The 20,016-nt window shown below is 30.7% G+C and overlaps 1 protein-coding gene across 2 annotated transcripts in view; it reads right to left on the bottom strand.

The window, feature by feature from the left end:
• Positions 1-61: 61 nt before the first annotated feature.
• Stg1 (stargazin-like protein) overlaps positions 62-20,016 on the bottom strand; it is an 83,526-nt gene continuing 63,571 nt past the window's right edge. For both annotated transcript variants that reach the window (XM_026632610.2, XM_026632611.2), the window contains exons 2-6: positions 6,664-6,787; positions 6,043-6,281; positions 4,656-4,748; positions 3,244-3,384; positions 62-1,074 (exon numbers count right to left, since the gene is read on the bottom strand). In XM_026632610.2, the coding sequence (XP_026488395.1) occupies positions 293-1,074; positions 3,244-3,384; positions 4,656-4,748; positions 6,043-6,281; positions 6,664-6,787 (1,379 nt within the window). In that variant the 3' untranslated portion in view covers positions 62-292. The remainder of the gene's footprint in view (positions 1,075-3,243; positions 3,385-4,655; positions 4,749-6,042; positions 6,282-6,663; positions 6,788-20,016) is intronic.

The following is a 20,016-nucleotide window of genomic DNA, read 5'->3' on the forward strand; positions in this document are numbered from 1 at the left end:
TGTGATGTTTTTGAAGCATTACTTTTTGGAACCCTTCCATGATTTTGAAATAAGAAACGAATTACACAAATGGCAGTATTTATTCAAGGAAATGTAACAGTCAAAAATTTTCCATGACACAAGTCACATATAGTTCATAAATTCGAAAATCACTTTTCTCGACGTTCAATTCTTTCGTGGCTACATATTATATCATATACATATAATATCCAGTACATCAAATGGAGCGAAACACTATCGCTGTTATCATTTATCGATATGCTTCAGGGGGGGAAACCCGGGGAGTCGTTAATCAGACTGGCGTCGTCCGTCTATAGGGATCGGTGCCTACAGCTCGGTCATGGCGAGGTGGTTTGTCTTCAATAACTGTTCTTGCCCCAGCACCAAATGTTACCATTTCCTCTTCACGAGACGGTGGAGGCTCAACTGCTGAAGTATCCAAAAATCTGCCACTCGCAACTGAGGCCTGAGATTGAAATATCGAAGCGCTCCTTAGACCACTTAAGGTATTTGCACTTTGTGGCACCTCTTTGAACTCCTCGAAGTAATTGTCACATGCTGTCGGTCGTGGCGCTGCTGGAAATCCATAAAGAGTAGACGACGATAAGTCTTTAAGAGACGCTGAACTTAAATTTATTCGCCTATTTTTATGTATTGAACAATGTGGCATTTCATCGCCATCGTAAACAAAGCGCCGCCGTTCACGTGGCGTAGCCGCCGATGATCCGGATGGAGGATACGTGTCTCTTTTCATCATGCGCCTTTCTAACAGAGTTGATTCCCTTTCTCTAAAGTCAGAAAAGGCATACTCTCGATCCCAAGCTCGGCAATCGGCTTTTGCCTTCTCTGTCAATTCTGTGATCCAATCTTTTTGGTACCATTGTAAAAAAAGAAATATAGCCGAGGTACCAGCTAGCTCCGCTGCAACGAAGCCACTTAGGTATAGTCCAAACGAGTAACCGTAACTGTATGACATCCGAGGCGTATCAAAGAATGTCATGTAGCGCAGTTTGTGGCCCACTTGTGATTTAAATACGGATATGTACATGACGATTCCAGTCAACATTATGAGACCTGAAATACAGAAATGTCGAATGTTAATTCAAAGCATTTTGGTTGAGCATTCATTTTAAAAATATAAGAGAAAATTTTAATTATATAATAAAAATTGATATTAATAATAACCTTATATATTTAAAACGAGTAACAAAATAATCGCAAAAGTAATCGCAAAATGGTATAAAAATTAAATCTCGATATAATTTCTATATCAAAATTTAATTTTTATTTAGAAATAACGTTTAGTAGACTGGGACATACAAATGTTTATAATTTTAACCTTCGATGAATTGCATTAAGTGAATCAATCAATATATATAAAACTCTTCCGTTACTGAGTGACTGAGTGACTGACAGACAACGCACAGCATAAACCATTGGACCTAGAAACTTGAAATTTGGCACACGTATAACTTGAGTATTCTAGAGGTGCACTAACAAAGGATTTTACAAAATTCCCACGGGATAGGGAATAAATGGGATTTATATTTTTGAACCAAAGTAGCTCTATCTCTGTAACTATAATTATTAAGGGTTTCAAATTTAGCATGCAAGTAGGTTATATCAACAACTAAAAACTATTTTTAGGATATTCGGAATTCCCAAGGGACATGGAATAAACTGGAATTGTATTTTTTTCTTGAAAGTACGTAGGCCTAGAAACTGGAAATTTGGCATGAAGATAGTTATTATAGCACAATAAACTAAAAAAAAACTGAAAATCATGATTTTTTTATTTTTATTTGCTTATACAAAAACCAATATAAATTGATCCCACACTGCGTACATTTTGCTTAGGAGCAGGGCTCTGCTTACATTGGGAAATTTAAAAAACTTGAAAAAAGGGAAATATCTTCAACCATTGTTCCCTTTTGATAGATCTATGAGCTATTTACATACCTATAAATACGAGTCAGACTCGCACTTTATTAGGTGAATTGTTATTGTGTATATAATTAGTTTATTAATCCATACTATCCATACTATATAATATTATAAATGCGAAAGTAACTCTGTCTGTCTGTCTGTCTCGCTTTCACGCCCAAACCATTGGACCGATTTAAATGAAATTTGGTACACAAATAGTCTAGAGCCTGAGAAAGGACATTTTTTTTTTGGAAAAAGTGCTATAAAGGGTTGAAAAGGGGGATGAAAGTTTGTAACTTGTTGAAAGTATTGTCCTGTTTAGAATTTTTAGCGCTAGAAGCATAGAACTTATATTTTAGGCTGTTCACTTATAAACTAACATATCATGACACCCACTAAGGAGAGAATTTTCGATATTCTAACCTAAAGGGGTGAAATAGAGGTTGAACGTTTGTATGGAAATCTGTCATTTTTAAGTTGGAAACATAATACTTTATTTTTAGGATACTGATTAAAAATAAGTACAAAAACATTTAAGCGTTTCTGCATATTCAACCTATAAAGGGTTTAATAAGGGTTGACAGTTTTAATATAGGATAGTTTGGAAGACCGTTATTTTTGAAGTTAGAAGCAGGAAACTTTATTTTCGGGCTACTGATTAAAAATGAGTAGATACTTATTTAAGCGTTCTTGATATTTTACGCCTGAAGGGAAAAATAGGTGTAGACATTTCGTATACAGGTTAGTCTGGAAGTCCGTCTTTTTGAAGTTAGAAGCATGACATTTTATTTTTGGGCTACCGATTAAAAATGAGTTGATCGGCATTTAAGCGTTTCTGGATATTTTACGCCTAAGGTGAGAAATCGGGTTGACATTTCGTATATAGGATAGTCTGGAAGACCGTCATTTTTGAAGTTAGAAGCATGTGACTTTATTTTTGGACTACTGATAAAAAATGAGTATATACGTATTTAAGCGTTTCTGAAAATTCTACCCTATAAGTGAAATACACACCAATGTGGTATACAAAGGGGTCTTACATTAACATAATATTTTAAGTTAATTTATAAATATATTCATATTCTACGTGAGCAAAGCCGCGGGTAACAGCTAGTTCTTAATAAATTATAAAGTAATCGTGATTTATTTCATTTTTATATCTGAATTGTAATTAGAAATGTTGATCCTAATCCTAAACATTGTAAAGTAGCAACAGTTTACACATAAGACACAAGTAATTCATCTCAAATCTCGAGGGACATCCATAAATGTATTTTGGAAAAAAAGATAAATGCTTGTATCCTTCATTCGACTCACCAGATATAATAAAAAGGACGCCAGCGATAAATGTACAAAGTCTTCTCCCTTTTACGCAATGTCCGAGCACGCAACACAATCCTCCCACTGCCTGTGTAAAAACTGCCAGTAATAAGGGTACTGCAGACCGAGTTACTACGTCTGAAAGCGAATAATATTTCAAATAAAAATTACGTAAATTCTAAGAATATCTTTAATATATCTCTATATGCACTTTGTTCATGATTTTTATGTATCTATATATCATTTGGGTGAATGTATGTATGTATGTATAGATAGATTATAATCTAAAGATTTTTACAATTTCATGGTGTTATATGTACTGATATTCCAGTTATTATATACATTTGGAAATACAAATGAACTAAAAAGGCAGAATTTTGGATATTTCATAGGGCTTAGAACTTAACTAGAAACAGTCGACCTCGATTTCTGTGTCCGTTGATGGTTATTAAGATATCTCTTTAACCATCAACGGTAGACTAAAAATGTTTATATAATGACAACGCTATAAATATAACCGAATTCGTAAAATGAATTTGTTATTATATATATAGTGGTTATAGAATATTATAAGACGTCAAAAACAGTAATGCCCTCTATTAATCTCCTATACTTAATGCTCTCTAGCTAATGAGGTGAAATGAGAATAATTCCTCTCTGCTTAATTTCCTCAGGCGTCTTATAAATATTTTTAATTGATTAGAAATATTCATAATTATAATGTAAGTCTTTTAGAAATATTTTCATACAAAACATTGTACTTATTGTTTCTTTATGTATATTTTCTTTGTAAATTTTGATTTAACGTATTTTTTTATTGTTGCTCAAAATGAAATATAGTTTACATTTTAATCAACAATGTTTTAGGAATCATAACAGTTATTACCTAAAGTTATCATAAGGTAAACTGGCATTCTTAAAAAAATGTTCTGTATCAAGTTTAATATAAATTCAGGCATTTTTTCAAAAATCGCCGGATTTTCTGTGTATCATGTTATAATGTAAAGACGATAATTCGCATATAAGCTTAAAATTACAGATAATAATTCTTTATGTCGTAAATTTATATGTTACGTCATGAGAACTAATTCACTTATTGTATTAAAAATCGAAATAGAGGTAAGAAAAAACCGTATAAATTAAGAGCAAAAAAAAATTTTTTTTTATACGGATTAATAAAATATTTTAGACGGATGGATTCCTGGGTATTTAAAATTCATTAGTATGTTATAGGACGCATCTTAAGAACAATACTTGCCAGTTCTTAATTTTAATTCATTTCATTTTAATTATTATGTTTAAAAAAAAGAAAAACATCCTTTAAATAGAAGACCACATTTTATTATGGGATGTTAGATTATTTATAGTCATATAATACGATTGAATCAATTATATTATTCTAGACTTACATGGTATTGCGTTAGTCGAGTCACTCAAATCCGGTGCATATTGAGATAATGGGAAGTATGGAATATCCAGACATCGAAATTCTGTGCTGCCAGCTGAAATTAAAAAAAAAACACATTTAAACATTCTTGTGAGATGATTAAATAATTTTATAGTAGTATAAACTCTTTTCTTTAAAAAATAATTTAATAGATTTCGAACTATTATGTTTCTTAGATCTTACTTAAATAAATACGTTTGCTACACAATAACTCTTAAACGTTCTGACGGAACTCATTTTATGAAACATACGAGCAAAGGCACGGAAGTTTAAACACTGCCAATTTCCAGACTCCGAGCTGTTGCTGAGAATTTTTCAACGGAAAAAACCGATAACTTTTTTAAGGACGGCTTTAACCCTGAAGCATATATCAATTTGGTCGTATAGTAAAGCTTACGGCATATTTATAACTATCTAATAATAATATTTCTAGATGTTTCTAAATAGCTAAATAAACTTATGTAAAGAATACGGACCAGTAACAAATGCCGTGACAGCAACGGAAACATCATAGCACGTATGAATGTAATGCATGGGGCCGCCCGTGGACAGGACAATGGGGTTCCCTAGTGGGGAAACGTACGTATTGTGGGCAAGTCACGGCCGGAAGTCACGCCTGCCATTGTCAACTTATACAATTTCATTTATTTAATGTTTCTACTATATCTCAAAAATAAAATTTAATATCCACATATACATATGTACATGACGTCAGACAAAAATTCTAACTTAATCTTGATATGTTACCGATGTGTGCTGGTTTTCATTGCAACAGTTGACCTAATGTACAATAATAATATTCAATAGTATACGAAAAAACTATTGCTTTAACTACCCTTATCCAGTGGCAGAATTTTTTGCGAGCCCGATGAACTCATCGATAACTCTACCATTTACATGTTATGGTACCAGCGTCTATAGACAACCATCGAGTTATCTATTTCTTGTTCAAATACTATTTAATTTATAAACTATAAAACTTTTTAACGTGAAATATCTATTGGCGCGCCTTGGGGGTAAAAGTGACTCATATCGACTGCAGAGTCGGCAATTAATTGCATGACACTCTGTTATAGCGCGCTACTCCCTAATGTGAACGTGATTTGCATATTATATACTTGGTACTACTAAAATTTAGTATTTTAATAACAGAACTAATATAACAATATGAAATAATAGAACAAAAAACCATGTTTTTATTTATTTTACTCAATTTTGTGAGATAAAATCGCAAGACACCAAATGGAATATGAACAGCAATATATGCCATGGTTACAATAATAATTTATATATAATAAATAAATGCTTAATTTAATTTATATCGTTATATACAATAAAATGAAACTCACGATCTGTATGACAAATACGCCAAAGTCCAGAGACTGTGTGTTTCGCAACGAGCTCGTGTTTGCCTGTGCCATTAAAAGCTGGATTCAGCATGTTTTCTTGTGTGTGTAGCCAGTTATTTGTCGTTACTGCTACGATGATAGCAATGACTGCGGTCCCAGCAGACAGAGGAGTCAGTAGCCATAGACAAGCTACCGATGAGTCTATCTGTGCTACTAGCGTCGGCGATGGAGGCGTGGGTCTGGAATAATTACAATAAACACTAAATTATCGTAAACCTGAAATATTCCGATCTATTCTAGTATCAAATATATAATTCTTGGCTCGACTAATTCGAAAGTACTTCGTTTATTGGATTAATTGTATTGTGTCATCTTAATACTATTGATAATACTTATTTTTATAATTATTTTTAGAAGGTATCAGAAAAATACTAATCACTAAATTGTTTTGCAGGTACGTTTCATAATGGACAATACAATGCAAATGGAAATTTATAAAATTCTATTTGAATAAATATTTTTTTATTTATCTTTGACGAAAGTTTTGTCAGAAGATATTTGTATTTTCATATACCATCAATTTATATTTTTAAATCATAAAATGTCAGTAGGTGTCTGTACCTGGGAGGGCGGCGGCTAGCGATGGCACCGCTGAGCGTAGGAGCTGGCTGCGCGCGGGCTCCACGCGGGAGCGAAGCATGCACGCATTGCGCGCCGCCGCCCCACATCCCTTCCCTCCTTTTCACTGAAAATCATACGGTATAACTTTTTAAATAAATTAATTAAATTAATATAATCTCTATTATCGTATATAAAATAAATTGGCTCGCTTTCAAACAAAAGAAATATTAATGTAAATATATAAAAGAGTTTCTTTATGTCACTAAGATTATTCAAATGTAATGCATACAATGAATAAATAATGTTATCACATTAATGGTATCATAAGAGTATGAATAATATTTATTAAAATACGGAAAGTTTTCCTTTGACAAGAAACCCGTATCCATTTTCAAATACGTTATGAATATTATATAAATATGCATATTAACACTAAATATGCATAGTAGTGTTTGATAAGAAATTTTAATCGACATTTGACCGAGTTTATGCCATGGCGGTCAATCAAAGTGGCTAAAAAAGTGTGCAGATGATCTGTGATGCACAAGGACAGTTATTTGCGCAAGCACAGGTTCAATCTCATTAATCTCATTCCAATAATTCGGTGTTTCAGCACATCGAGACGGGAAGAGATATCAAGAGCAAGATTAAAATATTTTAAAAATTATAAATTGTAACTTTTAGAGGCTATTTCTAGCCTATTCGGAATTCGAAATTAGTGATCTACACCTGCAGTTTTATTAGACATTAAACCAACGGGGTATAATATTTTAGGCCGTAAAATTTTCATAATTAATTAAATAAAAAGAAAAAAAAAAACCACGATATTGTAATAGGTACAATGTTCAGAATTGAAAAACTGAAATCACGGTAATATATCTAAATAATATTCCCGATATATTATTTACTGAACTACGACATTTGCTCGAAAAGCTAAGTTTCCACAGACATCGAAGAAAATTACGTATTATTATGCTCTATATCGTGCGGGATATATAAACGGCATATTGCTATCTCATGGGACCTGGTGACCGTCGAAACTCCGAATTTATGACTTCCTCGTGATTTAATCTTTGTTCTCTACGTGTTATATTATATGTGATATTGTAAGGGGAAACGGAAACGACTAATGAATATGAATATTTATTTTTTGCCGATGTAAGTTATAATCTCAGTGAATTCTTACGAGTTAGAGAAATCATATTAAGGGATATCCTTTGTAAATCTAAATTTAGACAGGCTTCGCTACGAAATTAAATTTTTATTAAATACTTTTGCGTTTATAAAAGTGAGTTATGAAAATACGACAACAAAATTGACAGAAAACGTAGAGAGTAATCCAATTTGGGTTTTTTTTTTCAGTCGGTACCTGGTAACAGTTATGTACACATATATAATACATACATGTATAATACGTTCTTATGTTATGTTATGCAAAGGTGTAAATGGTAATTATTTTCAAAACACTCAACATTAAAAATGAATATAATACAATATTTTTAAATTAGAAATAATACTTTTATCTTAACCAGAGATAGATAGACAACTCGGTTTTTATGTTTATATGAGACTAAATACTACGTAACGAGTATCAACCAATTCGAAATCAGAAGAAAAAAATACATCTAGATACTTTTATCTCAGCTGTGGATCATGTACACATTGTAACTGTGTCTAATTTTTTTTATATTTCGTGTTCTATTTATGAAATAATTAAAAACGTTTGTTAGTCGTTATATTAACGTGAAATAAGTAATAAAAATCATAAGCATAGACTTAGTAATTGGAGCCGACAGTAATTACATTTCAATGGCTACGAATAATAAAATGAAAATATTTTACATTAATTTTAACGAGGTTACGTTTTGCTTTTGTTTTTTATTCTTTACCCAAATGTACGGGATAAGAATATTAATATTCTTCGTTCTGACCATAATATATATAGAGGAACAATTAAAACGTTTATCAAAACGTTTTAATTCATATTAACAATTATTAAAAATATAATTAAAAATATTTTATTTGAGATCATTAGTTACAACTAGTTTATTTTAAATAAAAGTAATTTTTAATATTTTTTTTATGTCAGTCACACCTACGTTCTTTTATCATTATTATTATCGTGCATTTTAAACAATTTTTTGACTAGTATTTTTATTGTAATAATTAGCGAATACAATGGTTTAAGTTTATTTTTATGCGTGCTGAGTTATATGCGATATGCAAAGTTAAATCAATAAGACTTCCGACATTTTTAGTATTAAGAAATTTTGTATATCCGTTAGTTTCCTATCTTTACGTAGTATAAAATAAAGTCGCTTTCTCTGTCCCTATGTCCCTTTGTATGCTTAAATCTTTAAAACTACGCAATAGATTTTGATGCGGTTTTTTTTAATAGATAGAGTGATTCGAGAGAAAGGTTTTTATTTATAATACATAAACAATATAGTTAAGTAACACTGGTAATTTTAAAAGTTTCTAATGTGATGTCGTAAATTTATACATTTTTTGCGCTTACATTGTAAACGCTGGCTGAACTCCACTAGATAGATCAAATTAATGTACTACAGAATTGTACACCTCAAAAATGTCTACAAAAAAGTCCGCGATGGTATATGTCTATCTCTTAACGATAACCCACAATAAACATTTTTTTATCGTTTACTTTTTACGAGAAATAATGGCTTATTCGAAGCGATTTTAAGCAATATAGCATTAATCCTTATCCAATTAGGTACCTTAAATAAATTGAGCATTCAATATAAGTCAATATGGCCCTTTACAGCATATAATTTAAATGAATATTTTCGAAGATATTACAGATTTAAAAATTGCGGAACGTAGCGTTTGCGGTGGTAAATAACAATCCATACTAATCCATACTTCCATACTATATATATATATAAATATACACAAATATTCTAGAGCCTGAGAAAGGACATAGGCTACTTTTTATTTGGAAAAAAGTGCTGTAAAGGGTTGAAAAGGGGGATGAAAGGTTGTAAGGTGTTGAAAGTATTGTCATGTTTAGAATTTTTAGAATTACAAGCATAAAACTTATATTTTAGGCTGTACACTTATAAACTAACATATCATGACACCCACTCAGGGGGAAATTTGGATATTCTACCCCTAAATGGGTGAAATAGGGGTTGAACGTTCGTGTGAAATTTTATAAGTTAGAAACATGAAACTTTAATTTTGGGATACTGATTAAAAAGGAGTAGATACTTATTTAAGTGTTTCTGCATATTCTACCCCTACGGGGGTGATATAAGGGTTGAAAGTTAGTATAGAAGTCTGTCATTTTTAAGACATAAACATAAAACTTTATTTTTGGGATACTGATCAAAGATGAGTAGATACGTATTTAAGTGTTTTTTGATATTCTACCACTAAGGTGGTGAAATAAGGGTTGAATGTTTTTATGGAAGTCGTCATTTTTTAAGCTAAAAATATGAAACTTTATTTTTGGGATACTGATTAAAAATTATTATATACGTATTTAAGTGATTCTAGATATTCTACCTCTAAGGGGTTTAATAGGGGTAGGACATTTTTTATATAGGTTAGCATGCAAGTCAGTAATTTTTGAAGTTAGAAGCTAGAAATATTATTTTTGGGATACCGATTAAAAATGAGTAGATTAGAGACGTATTTAAGCATTTCTTGATTTAACGCCTAAAGGGAAAAAGTAGGAGTTGACATTTCGTATATAGGTTCATCTGGAAGTCCGTCATTTTGAAGTTAGAAGCATGACATTTTATTTTCGGGCTACCGATTAAAAATGAGTTGATTGGCATTTAAGCATTTCTGGATATTTTACGCCTAAGGTGAGAAATCGGGTTGACATTTCGTATATAGGATAGTCTGGAAGACCATCATTTTTGAAGTTAGAAGCATGTGACTTTATTTTTGGACTACTGATAAAAAATGAGTATATTCGTATTTAAGCGTTTCTGAAAATTCTACCCTATAAGTGAAATACACACCAATGTGGTATACAAAGGGGTCTTACATTAACATAATATTTTAAGTTAATTTATAAATATATTCATATTCTACGCGAGCAAAGCCGCGGGTAACAGCTAGTTTCTAATAAATAAAATAATTAAAAAAATATATATGTTATAACTAAATATCAATCAAAGCAATATTTTCATCCTAAATATAAATTAGCGCGCGAGCCGCGATTTTTTCATTTGTTAATTGAAATATCGTGTAATATCTACAAAGCCAAGTTTATATTATATCTATGTCGCAATTGGGCGGTACTATTTTTATTTATAGAAAATACTTAATCTGTAAGGGCTCATATTTTGTGATAAATTAATTGAACTAAAATTATTTATAATTAAATCAAAAAGTGGTTAATATACATAACTTATATACAAAAAGATTAGATAGAAGATGTCGCTGAATATTTTGTATATATTTTTCCAGGCCCGTCTTAAGCACAACAAGCGCCCGAATGCAAGCACCTGAAGAGTCCCTTTCACCCCAATAAAGGTTACATTGATTCAAGACTTGACCATAATCGCGCGGATAAATTGATTAATAGTATTTAAGATTGCTATCATTGATTTTTTTTCTTATCAAAATGTTTTATATTGCATTTTTTTATCAATTTTATAATCAAAATTTTATTGTAGTTTTTTTTTCGGTTTGTTAATATATTAAATTTTAGTTACATTTATTTGATTATACAAACATTTAATATAAATTTAGTTATCACGTACAATTAAAGTCGCATTATACTTGGTATATGATATGATATGATATATGATATGATATAGTTCATACACTCTTGGTGTTCTTAATCAATAAACCTTCGCAGAAAGGATTCTCATCTCTGATGTTTGCTTAATATGAAATGCTCAAGATTTTAATTTATATTTATTAAGTCCATCATATTTGTTAAGTCTACCAAATATTCAATTCTGTATTCTCAAATTGTAGGAAACTCAATTAATGAGTATAAAATTTATCGTCCTGATGCACATTGTAATTTAGATTTTGTTCTATTAATAGCAATCGTTTTAGTCTCTTCTAGAAGAAAATTGTCTAAAGGATGAACATGAATTTTATTCAAATGTTATATTTTTTATATGTTTTGCATCTGTATTAGTTCTGTTAAGTATTTTAACTCAAGGTATTCACTATGAGTAAACAAGAACATTGATATTCAAGAAAACCTGCGACTATCAAATCGATTAGACGTTTCTATTCAACTTATATCTGTAAAATGGTGCTAGTAATTCCAATAACCATATACGTAACAATATATGTAGTCATAGGATTTTATTTTTGATACTATCGTATTCGGATATAACATATTATGCTTAATTGAATATATATATATATATATATATATTTTATAATATCGGTAGGCGGACGAGCAAATGGGCCACTTGATGGTGACTGGTCACCACCGCCCATAGACAATGTTGCTGTAAGAAATATTAACCATTCCTATATCACCACCATCACCAATGGGCCACCAACCTTGGGAACTAAGATGTTATGTCCCTTGTGCCTGTAGTTACACTGGTTCACGCACCCATCAAACCGGAACACAACAATACTAAGTATTGCTATTTGGCGGTAGAATATCTGATAAGTGGGTGGTACCTACCTAGACGAACTTGCACAGACCACCCTACCACCAAGTGAATATAAGTCTTAAATATTTCGACAAAAGGAAAACTCTTTAAATTTATACAATTTTATTATTAAATGTTTGTGGCCTGCGCAATGATCTTATTTTGTAACAGTTATGACTGTTTTAGGTTCTATGACAATTGTAATATTAGCGAATGAGTGACTGTTGCGGCGTGTACGCAGTTAATGCATTATATATCCGCCTTTGATCACTGTATTAATGGATAAGTTAGATATTATGTAAAGGAGAAAAAAAGAGCAATGTTTTAGTGCAGTAGTAATTGCACTCATTTTACATCCTACTGAAATCTATACCAAAATTTGGCCGCAAATTTCATAATAAAATAAGTTATTTGAAATTTACATATTATATATTATAAACTAAGTCAAATATAAATGTTTTCAAAGTAAATACGATAAAGAAGGTCAATAAAATTCGTCGCAATATTACATTTCAAACGAATTAGAGTTTAAATATTTGTTGAGATCCCTGAAACGAATAACGGGGTCAACATATTGATTATTGATTTCAAGTAAAATACCAAGAGTAACGTATTCGACAGATAACTATTTGATTTGATTCGAATAATTTTCCGTTTCATTTTAACGAGACAAATAATTCATTGTCACATATCTTAATTACTTTGTAGATACAAGAATATTTTAACTCTCATATAAAAATAAAGTTGCATTACCAAGAAGTTAAAAATCCGAGATGACCCAGTAGTAAGAACGCTTGCCTCTTAACCGATGATTGCGTGTTCAAGACCAGGCAAGCACCATTGAATTCTTATGTGCTTAATTCATGTCCTGTAGGACCTTAGGGATCTATTGCATTATTTATATGTATGTATAAGTAAAACAAAACCAAGGAGGCAGTCAATGTTATTACATAATCAACGCGTTCAATCAAAGAAACATCCAATCTTTATAATGTATGTATATTAATATACATACTAGAATGTGTATTTATTTTGGTGTCTTTAGGTTTCGTTAAATTTCATAACAATGAGTTTAATTGGAATAGAAATTTTTAATTATAATATGTAAATCTTTACATTAATAACGTAATATTATACAGTAAACGTACTTATTCTATTACATATGCTTTATTGTTCTTTAATTACGTTATTTTTTTTTAACTATAAAAAAACTTAATCTCAAATAACTATATTCAAACACGTCAATTAAATATTCAAAAAGTATTTATTAACAGTAACACATCGCATCAATGAGAACAGTTTCAGACAATCGCTGGATTATTTAATAACAAGAAATCCAACGCTGTCGTAATTAACGACTGCCAAGGTTTTGTGTGCTGTTAAATTGCGGGACACCAGTGCGATGTAATTGTAGATAAAAGACCTTAATTTATCTATCTATTTCTATCCTATTGCCTTTGCCTTGATTACAAACGCGTAATTAAACTAAAAGCTACTAGGTAAAGGAATTATATAAAAAAATATCTACTGGTAAAGTTAGTATTTTATAATTATTATTGATCTGTCCCAGTGGACATACTACGTGAATCTTAACCAAAGGTTGCGGGTACAAATTAGGATATTTTTTTTTTTTATGTTTCATAATTCGTCTCGTGCTAGCGTGGGATAAATTCTACAATATATTTATTTACCGATCTACATTAGAGCAGTGTGGCGGAATAAACTAAAAGCGTCTTCTTCTGGATAAGAAGTCTTTGCCCTGTAAGATATAAATGCATCTAACTTGTTTTATTATTAAAGATTTATTTGATGATCGTAAATCGCACGATGACGTTAGAGTAAATCATTGATAATACGCTATTTCACTGTAATTAATGACTTGGCAAGTTTTTAGTAATTAAAATACAGAGTTTATGTATAATTATAACTTACTTGAGCACATGTTAAAATGAAAACTTACACATCCATATTTTCATTAAAATTTTACCTATATTTTAATGAGGAATCTGAATTATTTAGCCCTTTGAAAATGTGGATTATGTTATTATGTTATTCTTTTCTAATTACAAAACAAATAGTTATTTATTTAAAAAAAAATGTCATTACTAAAATTCAAGCATATAACGCTTTACATCCTATAATTGGCATCGCATTAATGATGAACAAAGGCTTTTCTATTTCTTTCGATAATATACTGAATATACTGTATATATTCCATATAAAGACCACCAAAATTTAAATTTTCTTGATGCTACCTGGTAGGAAAAATATGTAGGCATACTAAAATAAAAAAAAAAAATAAACAGAAATTTAACATGAGATACACCAAAACACGGACAATACGTCTGTCAAAGTCAAAGTCAAAGTCAAAAATCTTTATTCAATATAGAAGTGTTTACACTTGCTTATTGATAGTCAAAAATCTACCACCGGTTCGGAATTTAACACCTCGGACCTGAGAAGAACCGGCGAAAGAAACCCAGCGGTAGTTACACGTTTAACAAACTATATCTATACATATAATAAAATCGTAACTGATCGAAATCTGTGCATGGAAGAAAAAATAGTACTGCGGGTTAACGCAATAGATTACAAAAATATGATTTTTAGTCTGTTTATCTGTTTATCTGTTCGTTTGTTACCGCTAATATCAAAAGCGCCTTAACCGATTTGGATTTGGTTTTCACTGTAGTAACTTTGGAGTAACATATGGCGTTTGGCTTATTAAAATCGGGATGTTATGGAACCAACGCTGATGAGTTTAAGACCTTGTTCGCAACTGCAAAAATATATATGCTTTAATCCCCGACGGCACTACTTGTAATATTATGTTACGCAGTTAGACAGATATATCATAACTTTTTAATATTACAAGATTAAATTATAATTTAAAAACGTTCGGTTGTTTGTGGTTTGATTCTTATCTATGGCAAAGCACTAAAATAAGTTCCCTTTCAAAAAAAAATCATAATCTGTCCATCCATTTGGGAACTACGATGCCACTCAGATGCAAAGATACACAGATATGTCAACCATATAATACTTTTGAGGCTTAAAGTCACGCGAACGGAGTCGTGGGCACCAACTAGTACAAAATAAAGTTCTTTTAGTTTCTGCCTCTAGCGCCATTTGCTCGTCTACTCTCCTTCCTCTCTTAATAACTATAAACAATTTATAGACAGGTAACTAACGTTAATGACAAGTGATTAGAACTATTTTAACACCACCAAAATGTGCATTATGAACTACGATTATTTCATAAAAGGACCCAAATAACCAGGATTGAACGCAACTAGGTTAATGCGAATGTTAGTTCCAGCCGTGCGCGTCGACTTCCGTAGCGTAATACAAAGACCAGATTAAAAGCATAAAAGATAATACGAACGGTTATTTGGATTTTCTTTATCCTTATCAGGGAACAAATTTGCTAAAATATATTCATTTTAATGTTATGTTTTACAAAACTTTTTTTATGATTCCCATTAAACTTAGCGACTACATAAAATTAAATTTATTCAAATTACGCTCTGAAATTTCAAACATTTGATTTTTTCGCATTTTTAAGCAACTGCGTTTTTAGTTTTTATTTTCTTATGGAATGCTGCACGGATATGAATACAAATCGTAGGTATATATCTCTTGGTATGCAATGAAATGCTTTTATATTGTTATTTCTTATGTCGTTTTCTTAGTAACTACTGGTTCATATTTACATGTAAATAACCAGTAATAGAGATTCTTGTATGTCTACTCGTAGTATGTGCCATCTACTCATAACAATATTTAGTAAGTACTATAGTGTGTTATGTGCTAGTGAGTTATGGAGATTTAACCTTACCTTAGAGAAAAAGTTAGCTTAAAATGAACTGATATTTATTAAAGTGTTAAAAATTACTAAATTAAATTAGTAATAAAAATAAAACTATATAATTAAAACATTCCTAGTTACAAAAATAATAGAAGTCTATATATTTTTTCAATGTTCATTATTTTTTTTTAGTGTGCCTCAAATAAATATAACACATTTATTTTAAAATTAACGTGATACTTAATTTTTATAATTTAACAACATAATTATTGTACTGTAAGTGATTTTTTTTATTTTATTTTTAATCTTAAATTTATTTGTTAATGAACTACGTTATTAATTTTTTATTAAACACAATTTTATTAACCGTTGGTCTTAATAGCTTCCACGAAGACGCCGAGAGAATTGTCGGACGTAAAGTTGCTAGTCGTGCGACTTGACACTTTACGATCGTCCTAAAGGTTGCTACGAAAGCGGATATCATTTCGAAGTAAGTTGCAGCAGGGCGAAAAATTATAGTATATTCGAATAAGATCGTTAGTAACATAGAATATATCCTTGTTTTCGTTGAAAACACGACCCTGATAGTATTTAAAATCAATTAAGTGTTCAAATTTATATATTTACGTTCTTATCTAGATCTCGTGCTGAATTTATATGAATTATTATTACGATTGATTCATTCGTTTATACATAATGAGATAAAATACAAAATGAGATAGTTACTTTCGTATTTACTCGTATAATATTACTCTGAAGTCTAATAAAATATTTTATACTTAAGAAATAGATTTTTATTTTATTTTTATGATATATGCAGGTGGACGAGCAAATTAGCCACCTGATGGTAAGTGGCAACAGTCGCCCATAGACATTGACGCTGGAAGAAATATTAATCATTCCTTAGAACGCCAATGCGCCACCAACCTTTGGAACTAAGATTTTATGTCTCTTGTGCTTTTATAGTTACACTAGCTCACTCAGCCTTCGAACCGTAACTCAACAATACTGAGTATGGCTATTTGGCGGTAGAATATCTGATAAGTAGATGGTATCAACCCAAACGCACAAACCCTACCACAATAATCCTATTAAATAATTTCACTTGGTAAAAGAATATCCTTTTCTTTCTTTAAAATATTATTGACATAGTTAAAAAAATACTAAAATTTATCTAATATATAAAGATATATTTTAAATAGAAAAAAAAAAAAATGAAACAAAAAAATGTCAGTGTGGGCCACGTCTTCCAAGAAGACGAAAAGCTCGAAGTCCAGCGAAGATCTGCTGATGTTCAGCAAAAATATAAAATAACGCCACAATTTTTAAAAATAAAATGTTAAAAAAGGCACGGGCAACTGTGAGCCCGTGGATATTGTAAAGTAAATAAAAAAAAAAATATATAAATATATTAATAATCAGATTTATTCGACACATTTAATTAAAATAAGTATGAAGTCTTAATTATTTTGTCTTGACAACACGTATAATTAGAACAGCCGTCAATTGCATTAAGATAATGTCCTTATGATATATGTGATAAGTCAAATCAAACCGGATTGTGGTCGAAAGGTCCTCCTGAGGCGAGATGTCAATATATCAAGATGACAGATCATTTGTCTAAGCGAGGTCATCCATAATAGATAACTAATTGCTTGGTAAATAATGATGTATATTGTTAGTTGTACAACAATAGGACAATCGGTTTTATTGAAACCACACATATACATAGAAAAAGGGAGCTAATTAAAATGCAAAAAAAATGACACGTCATTTATAGAACCGCTGTCTTTTTATACGGACTCAAATTCTTATCGAATCCAAATGACTTGATCTTCAACGAGAATTAATAGTAAAATAAATATATTTAAAAATCAGGAGTACACTCACAAATTTTTTTCGTAACAAATGCGAGACAAAATAATTTAAATACCGTAACAAAAAATATATCATAGTGTTTTCACGTATCCTGTGCAAACATACAATATTGTATTGTATTGTACATATCTAGACATAATCAGTAGTTTTCTTATACACAATCTAATGTAAATGTTGATGATGCATACATGCAAACATTAAAAGTTTCATCAAGGCAGACACTTGGATATAACACAATTAGCACAGAGCCTTAGTAAGAAAACCTTCAAAAGTATGCACTTATTGTGTTTAATAAGAGATACATCACATTGTTTTTTCATGCAAATAAAATAAAGTGTAGTTGATATAAGCTAAGCCTTTGTACATCAGAAACATTACGATTAAACTCAAACTTTGAAAAAAAATCCCATGGCATTTAAAGTCATTACAGACAATACTTATAATTTCATCTGAATAATCCATTGAATGATATATCATGTGGAAATTTCGAATGCTACTAAACGAAAGACTTCTCTCGTCTTCTAAGATAAATTTGACACCAACAGAACATGTGACTAATTTGAAAATACATTTATAACTCACTCAAACAATACCTAACGTATCCTTATACATAATTTAACAGTATTTCATTTTACACTTGTAAAATAATCGTCGAATAAATATATAATACAAAATTTGTGATAATAATAATGGCGATAAACGCTTCCATTAAACATAATTACGCGGTACGAGATGCCTTAAGACAAGCTAAAGTTGTCTCATCGGGGCTTCTTACAGAACTTATAAAACTCATTTGGGCGGCGCCGAACAATGCCACGCTCCTGGAAAATCGTTTCGGCCTCAATATTTATATCCACGATGAGGTAAACGGAAAATACGTTTAAATATTCGGAAAAAAGAAAATGATTTATATTCATATGAATATATACTTTTTTATATTTTTAATATAAACTAGTATACATGTATTGCAATAGTTTTTTCGTTTGGAAAATACTTAATAGAATTCCCGAGCCATGAACGAGTATAAGACAGTCAACGGTACTATATCAGAAGATTTCACGCATGTGACAAAAATCAACAGTGCAAAGTTTTAATTTAACCGAATATACCTCGATCGAGCACAGTCTTATAATACGATTTTTAATATATTTAATACATAATATAAAATAGTACTTTAATTTAAATTCGATCTTTCAATCACCAGTTAACTGTAATCCGAAGAATTAGTTCGTCAATTTTATATAAAACTAGCTGTTACCCGCGGCGTTGCTCGCGTAGAATATGAATATATTTATAAATTAACTTAAAATATTATGTTAATGTAAGACCCCTTTGTATACCACATTGGTTTGAATTTCAGCCCTTAGGGTAGAATATTCAGAAACGCTTAAATACGTATATACTCGTTTTTTATCAGTAGCCCAAAAATAAAGCCATATGTTTCGAACTTCAAAAATGACGGTCTTCCAGACTATCCTATATACGAAATGTCAACCCGATTTCTCACCTTAGGCGTAAAATATCCAGAAACGCTTAAATGCGAATCAACTCATTTTTAATCGCTAGCCCAAAAATACAATTTCAAGCTTCTAACTTCAAAATGACGGACTTCCAGACTAACCTGTATACGAAATGTCAACACCTATTTTTCCCTTTAGGCGTAAAATATCAAGAACGCTTAAATACGTATCTACTCATTTTTAATCAGTAGCCCAAAAATAAAGTTTCCTGCTTCTAACTTCAAAAATAACGGTCTTCCAAACTATCCTATATAAAAAAAATTCAACCCTTTATAGGTTGAATATGCAGAAACGCTTAAATACATATCTACTCACTTTTAACCAGTATCCCAAAAATAAAGTTTCATGTTTTTAACTTAAAAAATGACGGACTTCCATAAAAAAATTCCATCCCTTATTTCACCAACTTTTTGGGGTAGAATATAAGATATTTCCCTATTTTCAAGTTTTTAAAATTTTCCAATGTAAGCAGAGCCCTGCTCCTAAGCAAAATGTACGTAGTGTGGGATCAATTTATATTGGTTTTTGTATAAGCAAATAAAAA

Source organism: Vanessa tameamea, chromosome 9, assembly GCF_037043105.1.
Source record: "Vanessa tameamea isolate UH-Manoa-2023 chromosome 9, ilVanTame1 primary haplotype, whole genome shotgun sequence".
NCBI classification, from domain to species: domain Eukaryota; kingdom Metazoa; phylum Arthropoda; class Insecta; order Lepidoptera; family Nymphalidae; genus Vanessa; species Vanessa tameamea.